The sequence below is a fragment of the Choristoneura fumiferana genome, chromosome Z (assembly GCF_025370935.1).
Source record: "Choristoneura fumiferana chromosome Z, NRCan_CFum_1, whole genome shotgun sequence".
In the NCBI taxonomy this organism is placed as follows: Eukaryota; Metazoa; Arthropoda; class Insecta; order Lepidoptera; family Tortricidae; genus Choristoneura; species Choristoneura fumiferana.
Genome location: NC_133472.1, coordinates 37,913,450 through 37,938,014, shown reverse-complemented (window position 1 = coordinate 37,938,014; position 24,565 = coordinate 37,913,450). Strand labels below are relative to the sequence as shown.

The following is a 24,565-nucleotide window of genomic DNA, read 5'->3' as shown; positions in this document are numbered from 1 at the left end:
CGGATGGACAGCCGAGTGATCCTATAAAGGGTCAAATTTTTTCTTTCGGCTTACAAGATCCTTAAAGGATGCGCGCGTATAATAGTGTATTTTTATTGGATTAAGTTACGAGCATGGAACTGGAGCTGAGAGGTTAAGAGGACGTGACCGCCCGCTGACGTCGGGGGTCTGAGCCGTTTGCTAGATAGCGTGCGATAAGACGCACGTTTCCATGACGACCACAAGTTTTTACGCCTCAAGATGCCAGTGTTCATTCTTGGACTTATCGTAGCTTTAGGCTGCGTTTCAATCAGAGATGTGCGAGAAATCTGTCTGTGATGTGTCTTTTCATTATTTAATTAATCACTGATCGGCGCCGCGCCGCCAGTGCAGCGACAAGGCCGCACTGGCGGGGTCGCCATGTGAGGATGAGCGTGAAGGAGACAACCTTTGGTTTCGATATCTGACTTTATTCTAGAGCTTATGCTAACACCTCCATGTATTTATATTATATGGGTAGAGAGTATGTGTGTGTGGAGAAACACACTAAAGTGTTGTTCATGAACCAATAGAAACGCTTAATTTAAACAGCCTCGCTCCGCTCAGCTGTTTCCACCAGGGGGCCTACCACGCTCTCTTAATACGATTCAGTTTAGGCTCTACACTGAACTGCATCGCTATTTCGTACCACGACGTTACTTTTGCGATTCAGTTCAAGCACGGTTCAGCGACAGCGATACAGACATTTTCATTCACTCACTTCAAGCGGTTTTCGTACCATGACGCTTAACTTGAGTGGGAATTGAATCGCTTCAGTGTCAAATTTAGCGATTCAGTATAAGTTACTTATTCTGTCAATTCTTTTGGAATTTAAAGTATTTTACTTAGAATATTTTTAAATTTCAAGAACTTATAAACTTATTCAAGTTTTATAACTTTTCATAGGTACTCACGACATTGTGCTTCTTAACTCCTCATTGATAAAACTAATTTATCAGTGAGAAAAGAGACTCGTGGATTAGTGACAGCGTTAACATTTTATTTGTAATCAACACAACGGTTGCTTAGAACACGGAATGACCTAGAGTTATGGTTTTCCAAAATAAAGAGGTCTTAGTATACAATATCTGGTTTCCATATAGCGGCATCCCTTTCGAGACTTAGTGTTTCAGTTTCGGACCAGAGATAATATCGGTCTTTCATAAACTTGTAAACCATTGAGACTCAGCTCTGAGAAATAAACGTCGTGGTACCAATTTCGACGATTCAGTTTAGGTGCCTAAACTGAACTGCTCTGCGGTTGGATCGTTTATGAAAAACACATTTACGACAAGAAAGACACTGAGATCACACAGGCAAAATAGAAAACAATTATTTATACCAAAAACTAAACTAGCTATGTTTAAAAATGGCCCCTGTTGCCGATGCATAGGCATAGCAAATAAAATACCGGAAATGATCACTTTAGAAACCAACGACCATGTATTTAAAAATAAGTAAAAAAAAAATACTGGTAGAAACAGTGTGGGTAGAAAAATGTTACTATGAAATTGATGACTTTTTAAATGATACACTATGAAATGTTAAATAGTATAAATGCCCCTAGTAGTTCATAATAAAATTTTAATTGTTACACTACTTTTAAGAAATACGAAATAGTTGAATGATGACATTAATAATAATATTTAAAATAATAATTTGACAAACATTATTAAAATTCAATTTCATTTAAATTTCAATCTAATTACCCAGTCATTAAGTTACAAAAATTCACAATAAATTCTTATTATATTAGCATTAGTATTTTAATTACTCACTCCTCTAATCCGTAGAGGTAATGAATTATTAGAATAAAATAGTTTAAGGATTATCATTTTTATACCCTAACAGGGTGTCGTCTACCTGCTATTTAATAATATGTCACCTAATGTGATGAACATGACTTATAAATGAATAAATAAATAAATAAACACTCCTTGCACATCTCTGATAGAAACGTAGCCTTATTGAGACGTATCATAACAAGGTCGTAAGACATACCTTAACGAAATGCGCACTTTCCTCTTTCATTCAAGTGACTAATGTCAAGAACCCGTCGCGTGACTAACGACTTTTTTCAGTAGGTAGGTATTTAATAGGGAATAGTTTTAGAATATTGTTACCAATCAATAAAATTACTTATATTGCTAAAAGTTGGGAAACCCCGACATTGTTATTTCAAAGATTTTTATGTTTTTTTTAATTATTGTTTTCTCTTGCTGTATTTTCTTTAAGCATTCGTTCCATTTTAACAGCATAGCAATTATGAAGGAAGGGTGCATTGTTTATCCTAAAACACAGGTCTACCTATTTAGGAAACTGGGTTTCTAGTTGATAAGACACCATTGTAAAGTAATTTGAATATATATATACTGAGCGGCAAAAAACATGGCCCTCAAATGTATGCAATATAAGGAAATTTTGTATGTAAAGTGGGCCAAATTTTGTGCCGCTGAGTATATTATTATTATTATTATAGCTACGAAACACCTCAAGAAACTCGCTTTCCCGTTAAAAAAAACTGCATTGAAATAGGTCCCTCCGATTGAGAGCCACGATGCTATAAACAGACTACTTATAACAGACAGACATACAATGACGTCAATCTTATAACACCCCTCTTTTTGCGTCGGGGGTTAACCCCTTAACACGCAGATCCGTGCCAAATTTAAGACCCATCTTTAATCAGCAGAACTTTTGTGCTTATTAAAACAGAATGCGTACTTTTTTAGTTCCCGCATACGAGGGGTTAAAAAAAAGTGTATTATCAAATGAAAGACGTCCTTGAAACATGAAAACCTTACTTCAAACACTTACTCATTACTGAGATTAACTAAGCCTGTTACGTGAGCAGGTGTTTAAAAAAAGTTTCACGTGCTAGGTACGATATCGAGGCGATACCGCGTGTTATCTAAGTATAACAACGATCGATCGTCATCTGCGTGTTACAACCCACAATACACCGGCGCACCTTACCTAGAACCTTGCGTTATTAAACTTTATTGTTTGAGAGAACAATTACCTTTTGTACAGTGGGGTATCGACGCCATTATCAGTAGACGCGTTAAGTAACGTCGGAGGCTCGAGTTCGACTATTTAACTTAAGTCACCCAAGACTTGCCAGTTTTTATTATGTCTTTGTTCACTTGGCGGAATATAAAAGTTTTTATACGGAAATTGTTATGTCAATGTGTCATTATAAACTTGTGTATTTATCTTGCTGTCTCAATTAGCTTAGCTAGTTGAGACAGCAAGATAAATCCGAACTTTTCCGTCAAAACACTAATCATTACTCACTACTTCTAGATATGTATATATTTCGCTTACAACCTTTATAACCCCCGACGCAAAAAAGGGGTGTTATAAGTTTGACCGCTATGTGTGTCTGTGTGTCATCTGTGTGTCTGTCTGTGGCACCGTAGCCTTTAACGGGTAGACCGATTTGAATGCGGCTTATTTATTTTGGAAGCAGGCTTTCTAGCGATGGTTTTTGGACATGTTTTATCATTTTTGGAGATATTGAACGATGAAGTGACAAAGTCGAGGGTTTTCCTACTTATTGTTGGTTAGGTTATTAGAAATGACCTGTTATGCAAAGATTTTGGGAATTATATTCTTATTTGCCTGAAAATGAGTATACTTTTAGGTCTGCCCAGCATAATTTGTCACAAAACACCATTATTAATATTCTTCGAAAAAAAAAACATTCAGTTCAATTCCTAGTTTTTACAAAGAATTCGCTATTTTTACGTTTCAAAATTTGCCTTTTGAGAATATATTGTATTTTCGAATAATATCAATTGTATAAACGGGCTTCAGGACGGATTTTCAATATCTATCTCTTTTTGCCACAAAGCACTTATGACGAGAGTTGGCGTCGGTGTCCTTTTGCCGAAGAGTGCCATCTGCGGTTAGGTTCTTCATTTGATCATGAATGCTAAATACCGATCGTTAGGCTGCGTTTGAACCAGAGATGTGCGGGGATGTGTTGTGAGGAATGTGTTTTTCATTAACCAATAGGAACGCTTTATTCACCTATCCTCGCAAAGCACAGTATCTCGGGTGGAAATAGCTAAGCTGAGCGTGGCGAGGTAAATGAAGCGTTTCTATTGAAAGAAAGAAAGAAATAGTACATTGTGTCTTAAGGGCGGTAAATAAGGAATTACGAACGAGAGTCTATTAGAAGCCCGAAGTCGAAGACTGAGGTCTTTAATGAGTCGATGTTCGTAATTCTAGTACCGCCCGTGCGACATACATCATCACATTTGCGAGTAAAATTGTATATTTGTAAAAGAAAAACTAATATTTTTTCAAAAATTGCCGATACCGCTGATTGCGTTCTTGGCAGCGCCCTCCGCAGCATGTGCATGGCGTGCGTGTGCAGCACGCGCACGGAGCAGCAGCACGCCATGCAGTAACAAACTCATTCACCGACCTTGGGCTTCATGACATGAAAATTAGTACGGGCAATGACTCATTTACCGACCACGGGTTTCATGAGAAGCACATTAAGGTCAAGGGTTTTATTTGGGGGGTTGCAACGAAGGTAGCCTGCTTGTTATGACACTGTTTACGAGCGAGTGTGATGAAAAAAGACATTTATTCACTAACACAGAGACACATATTATTGCACACCAGCAGGTGCAGGCAGGCTGGCAGGTGGTAGGACCTTGTGCATGGTCCGTCCGGATTGCTACCACCATCTTGCTCGCTAATCCTGTCGTGAAGCAGCAGTGCTTGCAATGTTGTGTTTCGGCGTGGAGAGTAAGACAGCCGGTGAAATTACTGGCACTTGAGGTATCCCATCTTAGGCTTCTAGGTTGGCAACGCATCTGCAATACCCCTGGTGTTCCAGATGTTTATGGGCGGTGGTGATCTCTTACCATCAGGAGACCTACTTGCTCGTTTTGCTATCCAGTTGAATAAAAAAAAACATACAAGATAAAAATTAACACAATTATACACTAGAAAACAAAAAACAAGGAAAACGAAAAAAATACAGGAAAACACACATGAAAATAGTAGTTACATAAAATATGGTAGTTAGTATTGGTTCATTTAATCACATTCCTCGCACATCTCTGCTGGAAACGGAGCCTTTTTTCTTTAAGGCAAATAGATGTGAACAAGTTTCTTGTACAGTCGCCATCAGTTATTTTGGAGCGGCCAAGGTGATCATAAATATCGGAGCATGAACTCTAATGCCTTGGCAATAGAGCGCATATTTGGGTCGAATTATTTCGATGTCATCTAAATATAGCACAGTATCTTCCGACAGGCAGAGTTTCTGCCCACCTGTATACAGGCGTGGATCCAGACAGCTGAAGAAGTAGGTGGGTCAACCAACTTTTTACTGTAGCTTGTTGCCATGGTAACGTCTGATGTTACTCATTAAAACTGTTTTATGGGGTGAAAATCCACTAAACTTTTATGAGTTGTAATAGTTTTAAGGTCATTTCTAAATGGCTCATCTCCTAAGCGTGCTAGTAGTACATTGCAAACATTTTTCTAACAAAGTGTATCATTGACGTCTCCTGAGTTACGGGACAGAACAACATACAATGTATTTTTGTTACAATAAAAACTAAACATACATACATACACTAAAAAGTTGATTGATCCAGGTACGACATTCTGACTCAACCCCGTTTAATGTGGTAACTTACATATTATAACGCAAAATATACAAGGTTGAGTCAGAGAGCCGGCGGTATGTAATGTAAATAAAAGAGAAGAAAGAACACACCTCTAATAACAGTACATTGTGTCTTAAGGGCGGAAAATAAGGAATTACTAACGAGATTCTATTAGAAGCCCAAAGTCGAGGGGGGCTATAGTGGGTCGATGTTCGTATTCCATTACCGCCCTTGTAACATGACTGTAATGTATATTTTTCATTGCATTTGTGAATTAATAAATAAAATTATAAATAAGTAACCTATACCTAAGTATCAGACAAACAAATATTATTTTTACAAAAATAATTATAGAGTTTTTTTTAAGCGGATTGCGATAATCTTGTGTAATTTAATACAAAAACATTGCATCCAAAACAGTGAACAACATAAGTAAGGGCGTATACCAAATACTTAAGCTGTAAAAATATGCATTTTTTTTGTAAATAATATGTAGGTACCTACTATGTTAATAACAACAATATTATTATTGCATGCCTTTAATTGTGGTACAGTTACCTGCATTAATATCTGCAAAAGCGGAGCGTGCAAAATTTTTTGACACGTCCTATCGGTCCTAGAAATAGAGTCGTATCAGATATTTATTCCACTTTGTTGTGTCAGATATTGGTGCTGGTGATTGTACGAGCTTAATCAGGACATTATCTTTTTATTTAACTTGCATTTTTCGTAGGTAATTTGTCTTCAAATCTAGCGAGTTGAATTTCACCCAATTATAAGTACCGGATCGATTTGAAATTTGGTACGGAAATGAAGTACAGTCAACAAAAATTGCAATCAGTAAAAAAGCTTGCTTTAAAAATGTTTGTTTCTTTTAACACAATCTGTTAACTGTTAAATTAATAAGATGTAGGTATGGGCAACTTCAAATGGATCGCTTTGCTAGTAGAGCAAAAAAATCCGTTTAGATCTTGTAAACGACCCTACAGGCCAGTGCAGACGGACTGCATTCCAACTGCAACGTAACTGCGGACTGCCCATACATTTCAATTTCAGTCAGAGTGCAGTTGTGCCGACTGCAATCGAACTGCAGCGACAAATGTATGGGCAGTCGGCAGTTCTTTGCGGTTACGTTGCAGTTGGAATTCAGTTCCTCTGTACTGGCACTAAATGCATTCGCCCCTTTTCTTTTGATTTTCTTTTTGCTTTCGCCCTATTTTAAATCAATTAATCAATCTCATCATCATCACCGGCCTATCTTAGTCCACTGCTGGACATAGGCCTCTCCAGTTGCACGCCACTGAGCACGATCCTCGGCCAGTCTCATCCAGTTCTTGCCAGCTAACCTGCGAAGATCATCGCTCCACCTAGTCTGAGGGCGTCCTACGGCACGCTTGCCGATTCGCGGTCTCCACTTAAGAACTCGTTTGCCCCAGCGATTATCAGTTCTTCGACTGATATGGCCGGCCCACTGCCACTTCAGTTTGCTTATCCGGTGAGCTATGTCGATGACTTTAGTTCTGTGTCGGATCTCCTCGTTTCGAATTCGATCCATTTATTGTTAATGCTGTGAAAAACTTTGAAAATATTGACGAAAAGACAAATGGCACTGTTAATCGCACCTAATTGGCCTACTCAGTCGTCAGTAACAGATACTTGTTTCTGGTCGGAGCCGATTTTTTTCCGTCGAATACATCGCTGTTACATAAATTTATAAAAATTACATCACCTTTAGTAGTATACCCGTATGACGCATAACCAATTGTAAGTTCTTTCGTCTATGTATTATACAGTTGCTTATACAACTGCTACTTGACTCGTTTGTTTCCCCCTTTGTTTTTTACCAAGTGTTTAGCAATTAGTAATCGCCTCGAGGCTCGCTACTGGATATAATTTCTTCTAATGGAAGGGAAATATTACGTTTCTTCCTTAAGGCTTTATAACAGTGAGTGTAGATTACGATGTAATTGAGAATGTAACCGTGCCGATGCCCCGCAAAATATTTGCTGCTTAAGCATTTTCTTCTGTCAGGTTTTAAGTTTAATCTGAAACGTGATTGAAAATTGTAAACTTCAACGTGAACGTAAAAATGGCGTAGTCATATATAACAGCTCTCGTAGTCAGTGATTTGGGAACCGATAGAACTTTACCACATTGATTATGTGCGTGATAGATAAAGAACCATCTTTAACAAACGGCGTGATACCGAACTTCCAGTGTTCAGTTATTCAAGTCAGTCATGGGTAATTCAGTGCTCCCGAACTAACGTTTCACAATTGTTATTTGTTATTAATTTCACGAACGATACGCTGGCTTTTAATGTTTTATAAATACGACGCATTGTTCTATAAGCGACACAATGCCTGGCGGCGCTCGCCGCTCCGCTCGAATCCGATACGCTGCTAACGGCGGTGCGACTGTCTGACGAATTTTTACCCACTATGCTATTCAATATCTCTGATTAATTATTAAGGAACGAAAAGGTACACTGCTTGCGATCATTTATTAATGCAATCGTCAATTTAAGCATGCATTTTGCAAACGTCCATCATGCAAAGTGGATGCTTAAATTAGACGTTTAATTTTTTGAATACCTACTGTCTTAGTTTGATTTAATACCTTGTTATGTCTATTATGATCTTTATGATTGACTTAGTCTTGGAAAGATAATAAACAAAAAATAAAAACATTTCGCATAAATACAACCCTTTTTACTATCTGTATACTTTTTGACTGTCGTTGCATTGATATACATCACATTGATATAAATAAGCCTGTCACAAAGCAAATCAGGTGGGAATAAATCAAAATGGACCACTGCATCCAACCCGTACTAATATTACAAATGCGAAAGTGAATAGTTAGTTTGTTACGCTTTCACGCCTAAGACTCGACCGATCGTGATGAATTTGTTATGGACATATTTAGTTTCAGACCCTGACAAGAACATTGGATACTTTTATATTTCGGAAAATTGTTTAATTCCCATGGCCGCACGATAGACGAATTCTTCTGAGACAAAGTCGTGGGCAAATAAATAAAAATTTGGTCTGGAGAGACTTAGTTTGAAATTCTGGAAAGGACAAGATAGTTTTTATCCCAGAAATTGTATATTTCACGGGGGCCGTGATAAAGGAATTCTTTGCAGACAAAGCCGCTGGCAACAGCCAGCTTGTTCCATAAATTAGACGTATCGAAAGTTAAATTGCTATTTTCATTGTAAGCTATCTAAATTATATTCGCTATAGTTTTAGCTACTTACGTATTTATTTGGCTATGCTGCTGCGTTAGCGACTAATTCCAAGAAACCCGTATCGGGAGGCACGTACGCGAAAGATTGGCTAAAACTCAACCAGCAAATGTATGTAACAACACGCTTTATAACAATAACGCGCTGTAGTTTTTTCACTTGCTTCGTAGAATTCTATTTTAAACTGAATCCATTTGATACGTCAAATTAAATTGATACTTACCTACCAAATAACGTCATAAGGCTCTAAATATAAAAAAGTCGATATTCGTGTTATTTAAAAAAAAACCTTAATTAAGCTCAATCCTAGTGAAATTTTTATTCAAGTTTCATTTTTAAACTATTTTTTTTGGTTGTCATTATTTTATTTTACTTGTGTCTTTTAATTATGACTAATTTATTGAATTTGTTTGCTCCGTTCGTTGTTCATTTCAACAAATTTATATTTGTACTAGCTTTCTGCCCGCGACTTCATCTGCGTTGAAAAAAGTTTTCTCGCGCAACACAATTTTTATATAGAACTCCAGCATAAAAGTAACGTTTGTCCTTTTTATCAAAATCAGCCAGTGGCGTTTCCACCTGAGATGTGCGAAGATGTATTGCGAGGAATATGTTGGTCATGAACCAATAACAACACTTCATTTATCTATCCTCGTTCAGCTCATCTCTAGTGGAAACAACTCGGCGGAGCGAGGCGACGTAAATGAAGCTCTTCTATGGGTTCATGACAAATGCGTTCCTCGTAACGCATCCTCACACATTCTGGTGGAAATGCAGCCTACCCGTGAAAACAAACGAATTTCGGAAAATCCCTACCTAGTGGATTTCTATGACCCTCAAGAAATATGTCTGCCAAATTTCAAGTTTCTGGCTCCAGTAGTTTCGGCTGGGCGATGATGAATCAGTCAGGACAAACAATTTTATATAAGTAATAGAAAAATAATAGAAATAGAATAATGGATAGAAGATAAAAACGGCGAATGCTCGATGTCCTGTTGCTAATGAATGCTCAAGTATATCTGCATCTTAAGTTCATAGTTTCTGTGTGTTTATTGATTTGACTAAATTGTGGTAATCGCCAGTGTAATTCTTTTAAACCACACTCTCGGTCTGCACTGATCCATTTTTCGAGCAATTATTAAATCGATTGGCTCTTTGTTATGCATTGAACTGGAAAAGTAAATATGTAATTTTCTACCCACAGCATGCCTTGCAGTTTACGCTTTGATGAAAAATCTATGCCGCTTTCTATTAGTTCTGTGGTTTGGCACAAAGATACAGACAAGTACAGGAGGTAAAGGCCGTTCGGATGACGTCGTTCAGACTAATATGACTAACCTTTTCCAGGTTTAAATAAATGTATGGAGTGTAGAGGGAGAGCAGAAACTGTATACTCAAAGGTGTCCATCGAAAACTGTTAAATGGTGGTGCTACAATAGCATGGGGATACATTTCAAAGGAAACTTTATAACGATAATCACAATAATGTTTATAATAGATCACGAAAATTGGATAACCGTCCACGCTTTCTCACATCAGTTACTTTAGGATGATTTACTAAATTATTGATTTACTAAATTGTTTCCGACACTCTTGCTACTCTAGCGCCAATCTGGATGGGTTTGTAACGGTTATTTGCAGATCTAGTGAATAACGTTTGTTCATCGTTTTTTGTCGGATAAGTTCGTATTTAACTTGCTTTATCAATTAGTTTTAGTAAACTTACCTTAGCTAGTTGAGAAAGTAAGGTAAAGTAAATAAAGTTTTTGCCCTTATACTTTCCCGCGATAGTTGTTTTTTTTTTAAATACACGACACGACTCATAATGCAATTTCATTAGAAATAATAATTAGAAATAATTATTAAAATATAAATGAAGCTTTATATACGTTTATACTTAACTATGTTACAGTTTAAGGTGCTACTGAATGTTTTTTAGTAAATTCAGCCATTTTCTTTTGTTACAATTTTTTGGGTACCTTTTGCATGAACTAGAAATATAAAAAAAACGGTGACATTGTTCGAGATATTTTTAAAGACGCTTTTTCTTTCTTAATTATCTTAGAACTTGAAAAAAAAGGTAGAAGGAGCTTCACGAATATTTGGCTGTTCAGATTGAGTTATCGTAGTTATCGCAGTCAAAACGTCAATTTAAAAAGTAAAAAACTATACAGTAATGGAATTTCATACAATTTCCCGGCCGCTCAGAGCGAAGTGTGTTTTTTATATTTAACCCCCAGTGCATAAAGAGGGGTGTTATAGTTTGACCGCTATGTGTGTCTATGTGTGTCACCGTAGCTCTTAAACGGGTGGAGCATAATGGAGAAAAAACTTTTCCGCCAAATAAGACAGTAAAGCAAAACATTGTTCACTACATCGGCTATACTCGTACATACCTACCGCTTAAAGCTGGATACTTTTACAACTCCTCCCGCGTAAGAGTTAGCCATCCTACCCCTTTCAATCCATAGATAAATGGCTTTGTTTCATTCTATTGAATTTATTTTTTATTTCTACAGGTTCATCCCCATATGAAAACCGGTTGTGTCTTCAGGATAACAATGGACCGGACACGTCGAATTCTCAAAGCGTCAAAGGTGACGAGGAATTGTCTCGAGTATATCAGACACTCAACTTGCCTACACTTTCCAGGGACGATAATGCTAGTTCTAATAACAGGTACGTTTGGAAGAAGAAAAGCAAAACATTATTTTAATTTCACTAATTTCACTATACACACAGAACACTCCACTTCTTTGTTTGTTACTTCCATAAACTTATATTGTAGTGTTAGGTATTCGTTTTTATATTATTATCAGACCGCCCGAAGGAGGGTTATGTTTTTAGCTAGCACTTGTTCGTATAAATATGTAGTTTATGTATGGCGTATGGAATGAACACCCATACCTACTAAAAGTTAATTTCTGTTTTTTTACGTATTTCGTTTTTATGATACCAGAAAGACTTCATTACGAGTACATAAGGTGATAAGATTATAATAATAATCTGATGAGATTATAAGCCATGGTGCTCAAGACCCTATTTTGTTGCACCTCCAGGAGTACGAGCAGCAGAATTGAGTCCCTCGATCATCTCTTTTGAATTTGTCTAGCCATTCTATATTCTCTTTAAAGAAATTTACCATCCTGTTCAAATATATTTTGATATGTTCAGAAATGTGATGCTGGTGGTAGGCAATATACTGTTCAACTTTCTAGTACTTGAGGTACTAATTTATCCAGTACGGAAAAGGAAAAAAGACTATATATATTATAGAAAGTAATTTCTTGATCAAGAGCAAATATTCGTATTGATAATCTGTAAAGGCATATTCAACTGACGTAAATAATTTTCATACCTTTACATTTTTACAGTAGTGAAACGAAAAGTAAATCCAAATCGGCGACCCCAGCTAGTCCAGGCAGCTCAGAGATGAAACCTCAATCAACGACGTCACAAACGCTAACCAAGCCGCCATACTCGTATGTCGCCCTCATCACAATGGCTATACAGAACAGCCAAACCAAGCGAGCAACACTAAGCGAGATATACGCGTACATTACCAAAGAGTTTCCGTTCTTCGAAAAAAATAAAAAGGGGTGGCAGAATTCGATTCGACACAATTTAAGTCTGAACGAATGTTTCATCAAGGTCCCGCGAGAAGGAGGCGGAGAGAGGAAAGGAAATTATTGGACTCTCGGTAAGTTTGAAATAATCAATAAGACATTTAAAACCTAAGCGATCTTTGTGAACATATGCCGATTCAATCAATTCGTGCAGGTAGCTCGGCGAGTGTTACATTGCATTGCGATCATTCATTCCATTTCATTGCTAAAGCGAATTAGCGAAGTGTTTGATGACTGGTGTGATGAATGCTATAGACTTTTGGGTGAGTGTAGTGTTGTTTTAGATCCTCAATGCGGTGATATGTTCGAGAATGGGAATTACCGTCGGCGCCGTAGGATGAAGCGGCCGTTTCGGGCGGCGCCATACTCGAAGGCGATATTTGGGGACGGGTACCACGTGGCACACGTGGCGCAGCACGTGCCTCCCCACATGCAGCCTCTGCCGCTGGGAGCTAGGAACTACTTCGGTGCCAGCTCGCCCTACCACCCTCCCTCATATCCCAGATATGACACGTAAGTACCTAATCACAATGGATTACACACAGTAGTTCCTTTCTTTTAATACTGAAAATTCTCCTTTTTTAGGGTTTCGTAGTCAACTAGGAACCCTTATAGTTTCGCCATGTCTGTCTAGAGACCGTTAGTACTAGAAAGCTGTAATACACGAGTATCAGTCACGCCGACAAAGTAGTAAAATAAAAAAAACATTTTTTTTAAGGGTACTTCGACTAACCCTATATTGTGGGGTATCGTTGGATAGGTCTTTTAAAAATAAAGTGCAAATTGACATAAAATCGAGCGCATCTAAACTGTTGGTTAGAAAAATTAAAAAAAAATAGAATGGTAGTATAACTATCTGCCAAGTTTCTTGCGGCGCATTCTTCTTGGCAATGATGGTCTTTCCGAAAGCGCTGGTAGTTAAAAAAATGACGTGTAAAAGTGCCCATTGCGGCCTATTTACTGAATAAATGATTTTAATTTGAATATATCAAATTTACGCTTGAGAATTATTAGTAGTTTAAGAGAAAATTGCAGCCTAAGGCATAAAATATACCTAAACTTGGAAGATTCCGTACACAATACGAAATCCTTAGAAAAATATTATTTTGATTTTTTCGTAATGGCTACGAAACCCACCCTATCCTGGGTGTGTCCTACCATGCTCTTGGTCGGTTTTTTTTTGTACTGCCAAAGGAACTACTGCGAATCCATTAAAATAAGGAATATTACAGTACTGCAATGTGCTACCGTCAGAATGCAGCACGCGCACAAACCGTAAATAGTTTTTTTAATGTCTCAAATGTCTTTTAAATGTCCAAATGATGTCATAATATCATATTATTTCAATTAAATTTATGAAAATATAGCTCTTTCGTTACTACTAATGTAAATATCATGTTATTTTGTTACTAATAAATATGCCATGATCCGCCATAGCGATAAATTTTAAAGCGAATTGACGTTGTCAAGGCGGTTTGTTTACGGTTTGTGCTAGAGCCACCCCCTGCGCAGAGCTTTGCGTAATTTTCCCTATTAATAGAATCTTTTATTTCGACATATTTCGACGTCTAAAATCGATTAAAAACATACAAGTGGGTTTATTTTAGATGACCCAAGTCGTAACAAATCAATGAAGAAAATGTATAGTCGAACCATTTGATTCCTGACCCACCGAAAAACGTCACAGTACGAGTAAGTGTTATAATAAATTCTCTTGTCAAGAAATGCGATGTCTCTACGACTGTTTCTACGAAAGGTACCACAGTGGGGTGGGTGGAACGATTCAGGTGGTTCGAGTGTACTAAGTATGTAACAGTAAGTTTCTGAGGCTATCAAATAGGAGGTATTTTGTTTGTTGATGTTTTTTATATTGTAAAGTAATAAACATTTAATATTAATAATAATGAACCGAATTGACAATAGACTTTCTTTGTGTTAAAAACTCCTGAATTTGGAAAAGTCAGATCCTCATTAGGTGCAATGGCTCCTAAAGAACGTGCAGGTAATACTCATCACATTGTCGAAATTGGAAGTGGATTTTGTGATTATAAGAATGTGTTAGCTATTAATAAAATCTATCTAGGTAGCTATCCTTTTCTATCTACATCTATCTATACTCTATATATATATAATAAAAAATGAATTATCGAAATGTATGTACGCGCATAACTGCCGAATGACGGCACCGAATTTGTTAATTATTTTTTTGTTGTATTTGTCAGGACAAGGTTTGTGTTAAACAAAATTAAAAAAAGATGGGAACAGGGGCCAAGCCGCGGGCAACAGCTAGTATAACATAAAATGGACATTAATTTTAAATCGCTGATGGGTCGCTCTACTGGCCAATTCATATTGCATAATTATAACAGCTAAATAACTCTGACACATTATTACGATTTAATTATAATAAATATTTACGTTTCTCATTATAATGTTTACAAAACAAATGTGAGTGATTACCTATAACTGATATCTTTGTAGGATTTTATTTCCCGCTTCCGTATGGGTCTTCTTGAACTCTATTAATTGATATATTTAATAAACATCATAGTGACATTAGATAACATGCAGGTAGATTCATTACAACATACTTTGACCTTACAAAAATAAAATAAAATAATGCTGTTAGTTTGATGAGCGCGATCTGAAAAAACTTTAACCAAAGTCTCAACAAAGTTCGCATTAGTTCTCGATAAAAATTAGCGTTGGTGTTTATCACAGTACTAGTATTATAAGATTAATAAGATCTTATTCTTTTCTTTTGACATCTTCTTCTTTGCTCTTCTTCTTTGCTCGCCAGCATGTGTGGCTGTTTAGAGCTATTATTTCATGAGCGTTTTGAAATTAAAACATTATAAGAGACAGTCAATGGGAAACAACTTGACACCACGTTGTAAATGCCGATTATCTAATTCTAATTTTGTAATGAAACTTAATAATACCACGTTATAAATCCTGACAATTAATTTGATAAATTATTTCTATAAAATGATTTAAAAAAATCTTATTAAATAATCTATCTGTAGATTAAAAAAAAAACACTATGTTGACTTTGAGGCGGCTCTCCGCGGATCAGAGGATCATCTTGGAAAAGCGGGACATTTATTAAACTTGCGTTACGATCATGTGTTACTAATCGCATTTTGGATAACCTTATGTGTGTTACACTATGTTAAAATAAGCAAAACTGTTTAACTCATTGAATAAGTAAAGTTAATACTGAATAAAATAACAATTTTAATTGATAATATTGTGGATTACCTATCGCAAATATTTAGAAAGATATAAGATATAAGGCGGAGAGTTAACTGCTCATAGTACAGTCGGTACCCTAATATAAGTATCCACTTTTCTATGCAACTAGTATGAAAAAATGGATACATAAGTTAGGGAACCGACCAGACATATTTCGAATCTGAGTACAGTCACCAGCATCAATATGCATAAATATCTGATACGACTCTATTTCTAGGGCTGGAATGTCGTGTCAGATAATTTGCACGCTCCGCTGTGGCAGATATTAATGCTGGTGACTATACCTATTTATTTAATTAGGTATTGACTTACTTTAAAACGTTAAAAACATAACGAACGAGTAAATATAGTAGAAAATAATATGTGAGACAGTTCTGTGGTTTATTCGATCTTGTGAAAAATTAAATAAATTATTTAACACTACAAGGTTTATATTAATCTTAAACTGTACTGTTTAAGATTAATTTACACTAGTCGAGCTTTTTATTATTTAATAACACAACATACGAAGTCCGCCGAATTTCCCGCAAATTAATCGCGCGGACAGCCATTTTTTTTTTAAGTTGCGCAGCGCGTGCTAATGGTTCCAGACAGGGCTTCAAATACCAGTAAAAAGTTGGTAACGTTACCTCTGTCAAAGAGATTTAACGTTAAATCGTAATTAACATTAAAAGATGTACTGTTACTTTTAAAACTTTTACCGGTATAAAAATTTTTACGTTATAAGCTGTTCACTTAAAGTGAACGTTAATTAAAAAGTATCGTTAATAGATTACTTGTCAGTTTGAAAATTAGGCATATTAGTGAATAAGGTATTATGAAATTTAGTGGGTTTTAGCCCAAACCAAAAAAAACTTATATTAGAAGAATTTTAAGAAAAAGTTTTACTGAACTGTTTACGGAACCCTTCATGTATGAGTCCGACTCGCACTTGACCGTTTTTATAAAATTCTTATGAATCATTTATTCATTCATTCAATCATAAAAATATCTATAATAACGACTCCACTGCACTCTGTTCAAAATTGCCAACAAACATCCCAACTCTATGATATGATAACCTCCTCCTCATTTTGATACAAATTGACGTAACCGAAAAACCTATAGGGTAGGTACTTCTGGCTGTTTTAGACACTCGATTTTGGTATGAAAGTGGCTCTGCTAACACTGGATATTATACCTACAAATTTGTATGGAACCCAGAAAAACCTGGTAGTTCTTTTTTAATGAAATTATTATAGTTAAGTATAAGAAACAAATTACCTAAGAACTTACATTATTTAACATCGAAGACTCGAGAACAAACACTCGTATTTTTCATACAAACAACTAAATGTATGACTTGATGATAATAATATAAATGAGTGATCATGTTTCAGTGCTTGGCTGACTCCGTCAAGCGCGGGGCTCGGGTACGGCGGCGCGTGCGCTGGTCGCAGCCCACCGGGCTGTTCGCCGCACAGCGCTCTCCCTCACCAGTCGTCCCCCGTGAACCCGTTTGCACCACATCAGCTTCAAAACCAGGTGTGAAAATAACTCTGTTTTAGCAAACATAGTCTGGAGACTTGAATAATAACATGATTAGGTAGGTAGGTACATACTCATAGCAAAGTGACTTGAAAATGTAAGTACCTGAGCAACCTTTTGTTTGTTAAATCGTGTTCTTTTGGTGAAGATACGTATAAGAAAGCTTATAAAGTAAAACTTAAAATAAGTATAGAAATAAAAAAGAAAATAAGAAATCGCGATCAACATAAAATCATTCTCAAATAACCACTTGTGTAAAAAAATTAGGCATTTTGCCATTTAGGTGTTTTCAGTTTGAGTTATTTTAATATTTTGTAATTTCGGTCATTTGGTATTTGAAGGAATTGTGCATTTCAATCTTTAGGTATTTAGAGAATATGATGTTGAACAAAGCCATAATGAATTTCGTTAATTTTAAGAATGAGACAATTTGATGTTTAGGTTTTATGAGCTTATGGTAATTTGAAAATAAGGGGTATTAGTGAATAAGGTATTATGAAATTTATTACTTTTAAGCCCAAAGCGAAAGACTAAGCTAAGTAGACTAATAAAATCTTTCGCCCCCGAAAGCCTACACATAGCAAATTTCCTCGAAAATCTAATGACAGCGATTTTCAAGATTCCCGACACAAGTACATAAATATAACATAACATAAGAATTGCTCGTTTGATATCAGTCCATACGAGCATTTTGTTCTCCGCCTTAGTGATTTTTGATAGGTACCTACTAAGCTTTTTCTAATGTTTCTTTAATAAGACTGTACCGGTTGGTGAATTTAGTCTTAATTTTTTACGCATGTGTATCAAATCACGTTGTAACAATAAAGTATCTTCAAGAAAACAGCTCTTAGAGTGAATAAATTGATTTTAAATTCTCAATGTTGACTTGGAAATGAGGCAATATCGTCTAACTAAGATATGTCATGCCGGAATCTAGACACGCGGTAGCGTGTCAAGCTAAGTTCAAGCTAACAGAACTGGCGAGCAGCGCCGTGTGTAATTTTACCCGAACCATTTGAAGCCGCTTTTGACCCCCTCATTACTGAGACTTGTGAGATACAATGTGCTCCAAATTTCATAAACACACCTCAAACAGTTATTTACATATTAACATCCAAAAATCGTCATTTTTATCACTAGCTCACCTATAGATCAAAATTCTAACCCAGTTCCAGATGACCTAGAAAGTTCAAATTTGGCATCCAGATAGTTAAGTTAATAAATCAGAAACTAGTAATTTTTTATCGTTTACTTATATTTTTAAATTAAATTACTCTTCTATTTTTTGATGGGATTCAACTAACTTCAGTCAATTTTTAGTACTTTTAAGATTAATTCGGAGACGCTTACTTTCTTGAAACCGGAATCAATAAAAATATTCGTCATTTCCACTGATGTATTAAACTTAGTGGTAATTTCAGTCTACATCGAAAGGTTTTCTCTTTCTATGAACGCGTCGCATGCAATTTCAAACTCTCTTTAAAAGTCACTTACTTATACGGATCAATAAATACTTAATAAAATTGGTAAGATCAATACAGACACAATGCTCCACTTACAGCAGCCTGTAAAGGGGCTACTTTAATTTCTGTAATTGGATTCAGATTAAAATTTTAGTAGCGTATCACAATGCAATAAAATTTCATGTTAGCAAATAAGCACTTTGAATGTCGATTGTTGGTATGGTCGTATTTTCAGGTCGTTATAATTAATTTTGTAATTCCTTCAGATGTACATAAGTATTATGTATGCTAGGCATTTTACTTTGATCTCTATAACACTTTGAAATGTTTGTAAGTTCTTAGAGTGCTAAAAAGTTGGTAATTAGTGATTGTTTCGCACGTTTACCAATACCCTAATAAATAAGGGCAGTATTTAAAACGCACATCAAAAAAAATCCTTTTTTATCCAAAAAAAAAATCCGAATTCACATCAAAATTACTGATTGCACAGCAAATAATCCACTCAAAATATTACGTATTAAACTGCAACTTATATTCGTGGCGTACCTTTGTTTAATCTTAAAGTAAAGCATTTTTATTATTGCACAGCTAATAACGACTAACGCAGTTTAACGCACATTATACCTTGTAACTCTTTTTTTTTAATATAGCTTCTAGTTTTGCACATCAAATATATAATTACCTATCAATTTATTTTCAGCATTTATATACTTTTTACATAACCATCACTAGTAGGGGCCAAATTATTTTCTAAGGAAATTAGGTTCTGGCGCTTCGCCGACCTCTACCGCGGCGCGCTCGCTTTGCTCGCTCGGCTCGCGCGTTGTGGTCACAATTGTACCTAACGCTCCTTCTCGCTCCACTCGTCGTCGTACCAATACCTTCTTTTTCCGGTGCCAAATTGACAGTAAAAGTTATTTTGCTATGAGAATGAGTATCACCGACGCACGCTCTAGTTAATTTGCTGTGGAGTCAGTATTATTGCTGTGCAGTCAGTATTTTTGATGTGATTATAGTGTTTTTGTATAGTTTGTGTTCTTGTATATTTTCGAATTATCTGCAGTACTAGTTTTGCTAAACATTTAGTTTGTTTGTATTGAAATAATTTAATTGATTGTTTATATACCATAAATGATGAGAATAAATTGATAGGCAATTATTTATTTGATGTGCAATTAATAATATTCCATAAAATAATATTTTATAAGTGTTCAAAGGTCGCCACTGCATATATAAGGTGCGGTCATTTAACCCCCCCCCCCCTATCAGCACGTCGAAATCTTGTTTTTTTATTTCTTTCGTAAATAATGCCTTTAACCAAGAGAAATCATAGGCACTGTAAATCTTAAAACAAATTTGTCTTTTTTTAAATTTATTTTTCGCTATTAAAGTTGGAACGACAAGATGTAATCATTAATTTTAAACTTCTATGCCGATTAATTTGTAGGGACATCCCTATTTTCCTGTGTTTCGCTCCGGTTATTGCATAGTTGTTGAAATAAATGTTTGTTTTTCGATTCCGTGGCCAAAGTACCTATATACCTAAGTGGTTAGGTATTATATATATTTTCCTCCAATTGCGGTTTGCATGTCAATTATTCATCTTTGACTTATATGCATCAACCCGAAAGTAACGACCAATTTTTTCATTACCCGCTATTCTACCTTCCTAAGCCAAAAGGCGATATCTAATAAAAAAATACCTTTGAGTTATTTAATACTACTGTGTAGCTTAAGACATTATGCATCACATGGTATAATAGGTCATGGTGTAAATAGCTGTTTTTTTTTTTAGATACCTACTTTTGGTTTAGGAGGGGCAGTATTCAGGTTTGGGTAGAGTAGGTTAGGTACGTTTATTGCAGTTACTATCAAAACCATTTTCATGTTTTCAGCTGCAGAGTCCATTACAACCTATGCAGTCCATGTCGATGAATAGTTACAATACCATAGGCGTGACAGCTTTGGGTAAGTTATACCATCATATTCCAAAAGATTGAGGTGCTGTAATAATATTTATACTTCCTTTTTTTGGGTTCCGTACCCAAAGGGTAAACACGGGACCCTATTAATAAGACTCCGCTGTCCGTCCGTCTGTCACCAGGCTGTATCTCATGAACCGTGATAATGATAACTAGACTGTTGAAATTTTGCAGATTATGTATTTGTGGTGCCGCTATAATAACAAATAGGTACTAAAAACAGAATAAAATATATATTTAAGGGGGGCTCCCATACAACGTGATTTTTTGCTAGATATTAATAACGGCAACAGGTAGACGCTTGATTTATTCATAGTATTTAGTCGTATAAATTCAATTTAAAATAAGGGGGCTACCATACAACAAACGTTTCGCTAATTAATGTCTAATGTTGTATAGATAATGGTACGGAACCCTTCGTGCGCAAGTCCGATTCGCGCTTGGCCCTTTTTATTACTATCTAGGTATCATAGAGGTTTATCCGAACCGGTGGTAGTTTTTTTTTTGATGGAGATAAGATTGGATGAAGATCGATATTTTGACTTTTGACTTTGTCATTTTTTTGGAAAAACCAAAGCGAACTTAGATTGCGCTTCAAAACCGTTAACAGATTGTTATGTGTTATAGTTGCTAATTCTAATTCTGATAAGATTGAAAAAAATATACTATGCCAGAGGAGCAGTGAGGCCTCACCCCTGCCAAAAAAAAACACACTAATTTATTGAAAATATAAAAAAAGCTCACTCTTTAGCTCAAACGTCAAATTAATTGTAGTAAAAGTCTTTGATTTGCTTTGAAATAATAAGTGGTTTATTTCGAAAAAATGCCTTTCGACAAGTTTTTTGCGGCGCATCCTTCTTGGCAATGGTGGTATTTTCAAAAGCACTGGTAGTTTTTAAAAAAGTGACCAGTAAAAGAGCCCTTTGCGGCCTAGGTAGTTGCAGAACAAACGTTTTGAATTTTTTAAATATATTTTTTGAACTTTGTTATCTTTCATTGCAGACGGTTCACCCAGTCCTGGACCAGGGTACGCGCACTCTTCAGGCGGATTCTCGCCTAGTCGACACCACGATGTTGTCACTTCCTCGGACACGGTTACAAGATTCCCCTTTTGGCCCGAAGGTAGCTAATATCTCATCTCAAACTGGTAGATCGTTCAGGCTTGATAGTTTTCTTAATTTAGGTCTCTTACAGTATACCTACTAAAGTATTAGGTAATTTCAAGGAACGGATGGCGAGTAGTTTGAGAATCGGGCCGTAGCACTTAAGTTGTAAAATAAGCTCTTGTGGTAAATTGTGCGCCTAACGCTAGTTTCCATCTGTTGGAATTTTGGAGTCAGTAAGTAATAGCAAGATAATAGGTACCGAATCATAGCAAAATATCCGAAATGTAGCAAAGTATCCAGCGACACAAATTGTTTGTTTGTTTTTTTATACTCTTTATTGTATAAAAAGGAAAAACAAAAAGATTACATAAATATAAGTAAAGTGTTAAGTACAAAGGCGGACTTATCCCTGCAGGGATCTCTGCCAGTCAACCTTTGAGTGGTAGAGGAGCAATCAAAAAATAAGGATCGACAAATAGAGCAAAACATTTGAATAAAAATAAATGCATATGTAAACCTCAAATACCTAACTATATACAATAAATATATAACACATATATAAACCATTAATATATTTATAAAAGCATAGCATGCACAGAAAAGGATTTGGAGTAGATCTTGGATGAGGTAGAAGGAGATGCTAGAAGGAGATTGGCGCTTGACCGCAAACAATGTTCGCTGCCTTCAGCTAAGCAGCTGAATCGCTCAGAAAGATATAAAGGAGCCGAAGGATTAAAAATAATGTACAATGCAAATGACAGAATGTGGACGTTTCTGCGGTCCCTGATAGTTTTTCAACTTGACCAAGAACCGAAATGTCAGAAGTCTCTCCAGTAGCGTAAAGTGCATAACGCAGAACATCAAAATCTCAATTAGTTCCTATCGTATAATGTCCATAACTATTACATATTGCCAAAATCGTGTCATTAAAAAAAGCAAATTGTCAAAACCTAAGCTGGCCATACACGTTACGGTCCACCGCACAGGTTTGCCTGCACAGGTCAGGTAGCTTATATGGGGACGTTAAAGACGGAGCGGTCTTTACAAAGACTACAGTATATATCGGGTCGTCAGTTCTATTTGCGATGGCATCATTATTCAAAGCAGTTAGTCGGAGTACAAGAATGACCATAAAGCAAAGCGTCCAAAAATCATCCGACTATTATAATTAACATTATTTAATATTCGCGTATTTCTATTTGACAGTAATAATTAGAGTTCAGATCATCATCGGTGGAGTAATCGTCATTCTGTACGCCTCTCTGCCAATGCTTTGAGCTCCTGGTACGACATTACATTGACATTTTCTTTGGCTTGATCCACAAACGCACGTCTCGGTCTTCCCCTGCAGCTTGCAGTACTCTGTCGACCATCATGCAGTAAAATTTTACCACGTTTTCGTAACATGACAATCTTCTAAACTTTTGAGTTCTCTTTTAACTTTTACGATAGACATTATGCCTATTTGGCTCCCTTTATTCCCGTTACAGATGCATTTGCAGTATTTTGCATCTTGCCACGTGACTTCTTTTCTAAGCAAGGCTAGGAATAAAACAAAGCTAGGCATCAATTTAATCTTCGTATTTTAACGTCGGTGCCATATTTCAATACAGTTTTGATTGATGTCTCTTTGTGGCAATTTTTTTTAATCGGTTGAAAATTTATTTACTTTTGTAAGACACATGAAATTAATAGTTAAAAAGAAGACAAATAAAATTTACCTAAGAAACCTTAATAAATATATCTATATATATGTTACTATAAAAATAAAAATTATAAAAAGAACACCCCGTCCAAAAGATCTGCCTGTGGCAGGGTTCCCATGTGCGACCGACGGACTATGTCATTTATGGTGCCATGACGGTACATACGGCCGGCGCGCTTCTAGCACATGAAAGACCATGTCGTCCCGGTTAATCGACTTTTTGCCACACGCCCAGATGTCAGGAATGCATATTCTGGTCCCAAGTCTCAGGGAAATTGCTATCCGCAAAGTCTTGGGCCCAGAATAGTGCCAATATTCTTCGATGGCAAGGCGTTCAGCCAATGGACTGCCTCGGGTGCGCAAACAGCTAACAGACGGGCGCGTTCAAAATTGTCCGGACAGTTTTCGAGGCGGGAAGCGTGAGTTGCATTAAGGCGAGGATCTGTTTAACCGTGGGGGTGTCCGCTCCAGGGCACGAGTCACTCCAAGCTTTCTCGGCCTCCGCCAGGCAGGCTAACTCATCGACAGGTATCTGTGGGTTATTTAAAATAATAATAGAGACAGCGAGCTGTAGGCAAAGACAAGAAAACAGCTAATGCCACACTGGATGATGAGCGAACACCAAACCACCAAATCGAATGGGGAGAACAGCTTGAGTCCCACGAAAAAGTATTGAAACTGATGTTAAGAATTTTGGATAGAGTTGCCTGGAGATAATTCAATAAATACGAACCGTGGTGGTCCCGATCAATAATATAGTGAATATTACCAATATTTTTCCATTTGAATGCATACAAATTCAAAAGATGACAAACGTAAAACAAAGACAATTGTTGTCGTTATTGAAAGAAAGGAGATACCTGAAGCCGTATTGCCTAACGTTTCTGATCTGACGCTCACGATCGCAATCAATGACAGATTTCTCATATAAAAACTGTCATTTGATTGCGATCGCGATCGTCAGAAACGTTAGGCAATACGGTCTCTGTTCGTATTT

General features: G+C 36.4%; 1 protein-coding gene across 1 annotated transcript in view; it reads left to right on the top strand.

Annotated features, from left to right (window-relative positions):
* Nucleotides 1-24,565, top strand: part of LOC141436328 (uncharacterized) — a 99,136-nt gene that overhangs the window by 48,825 nt on the left and 25,746 nt on the right. Inside the window, exons 4-9 of the mRNA XM_074099267.1 lie at nt 11,424-11,583; nt 12,282-12,604; nt 12,815-13,043; nt 17,165-17,309; nt 20,671-20,743; nt 21,760-21,879. Of these exons, the coding sequence (XP_073955368.1) occupies nt 11,424-11,583; nt 12,282-12,604; nt 12,815-13,043; nt 17,165-17,309; nt 20,671-20,743; nt 21,760-21,879 (1,050 nt within the window). The remainder of the gene's footprint in view (nt 1-11,423; nt 11,584-12,281; nt 12,605-12,814; nt 13,044-17,164; nt 17,310-20,670; nt 20,744-21,759; nt 21,880-24,565) is intronic.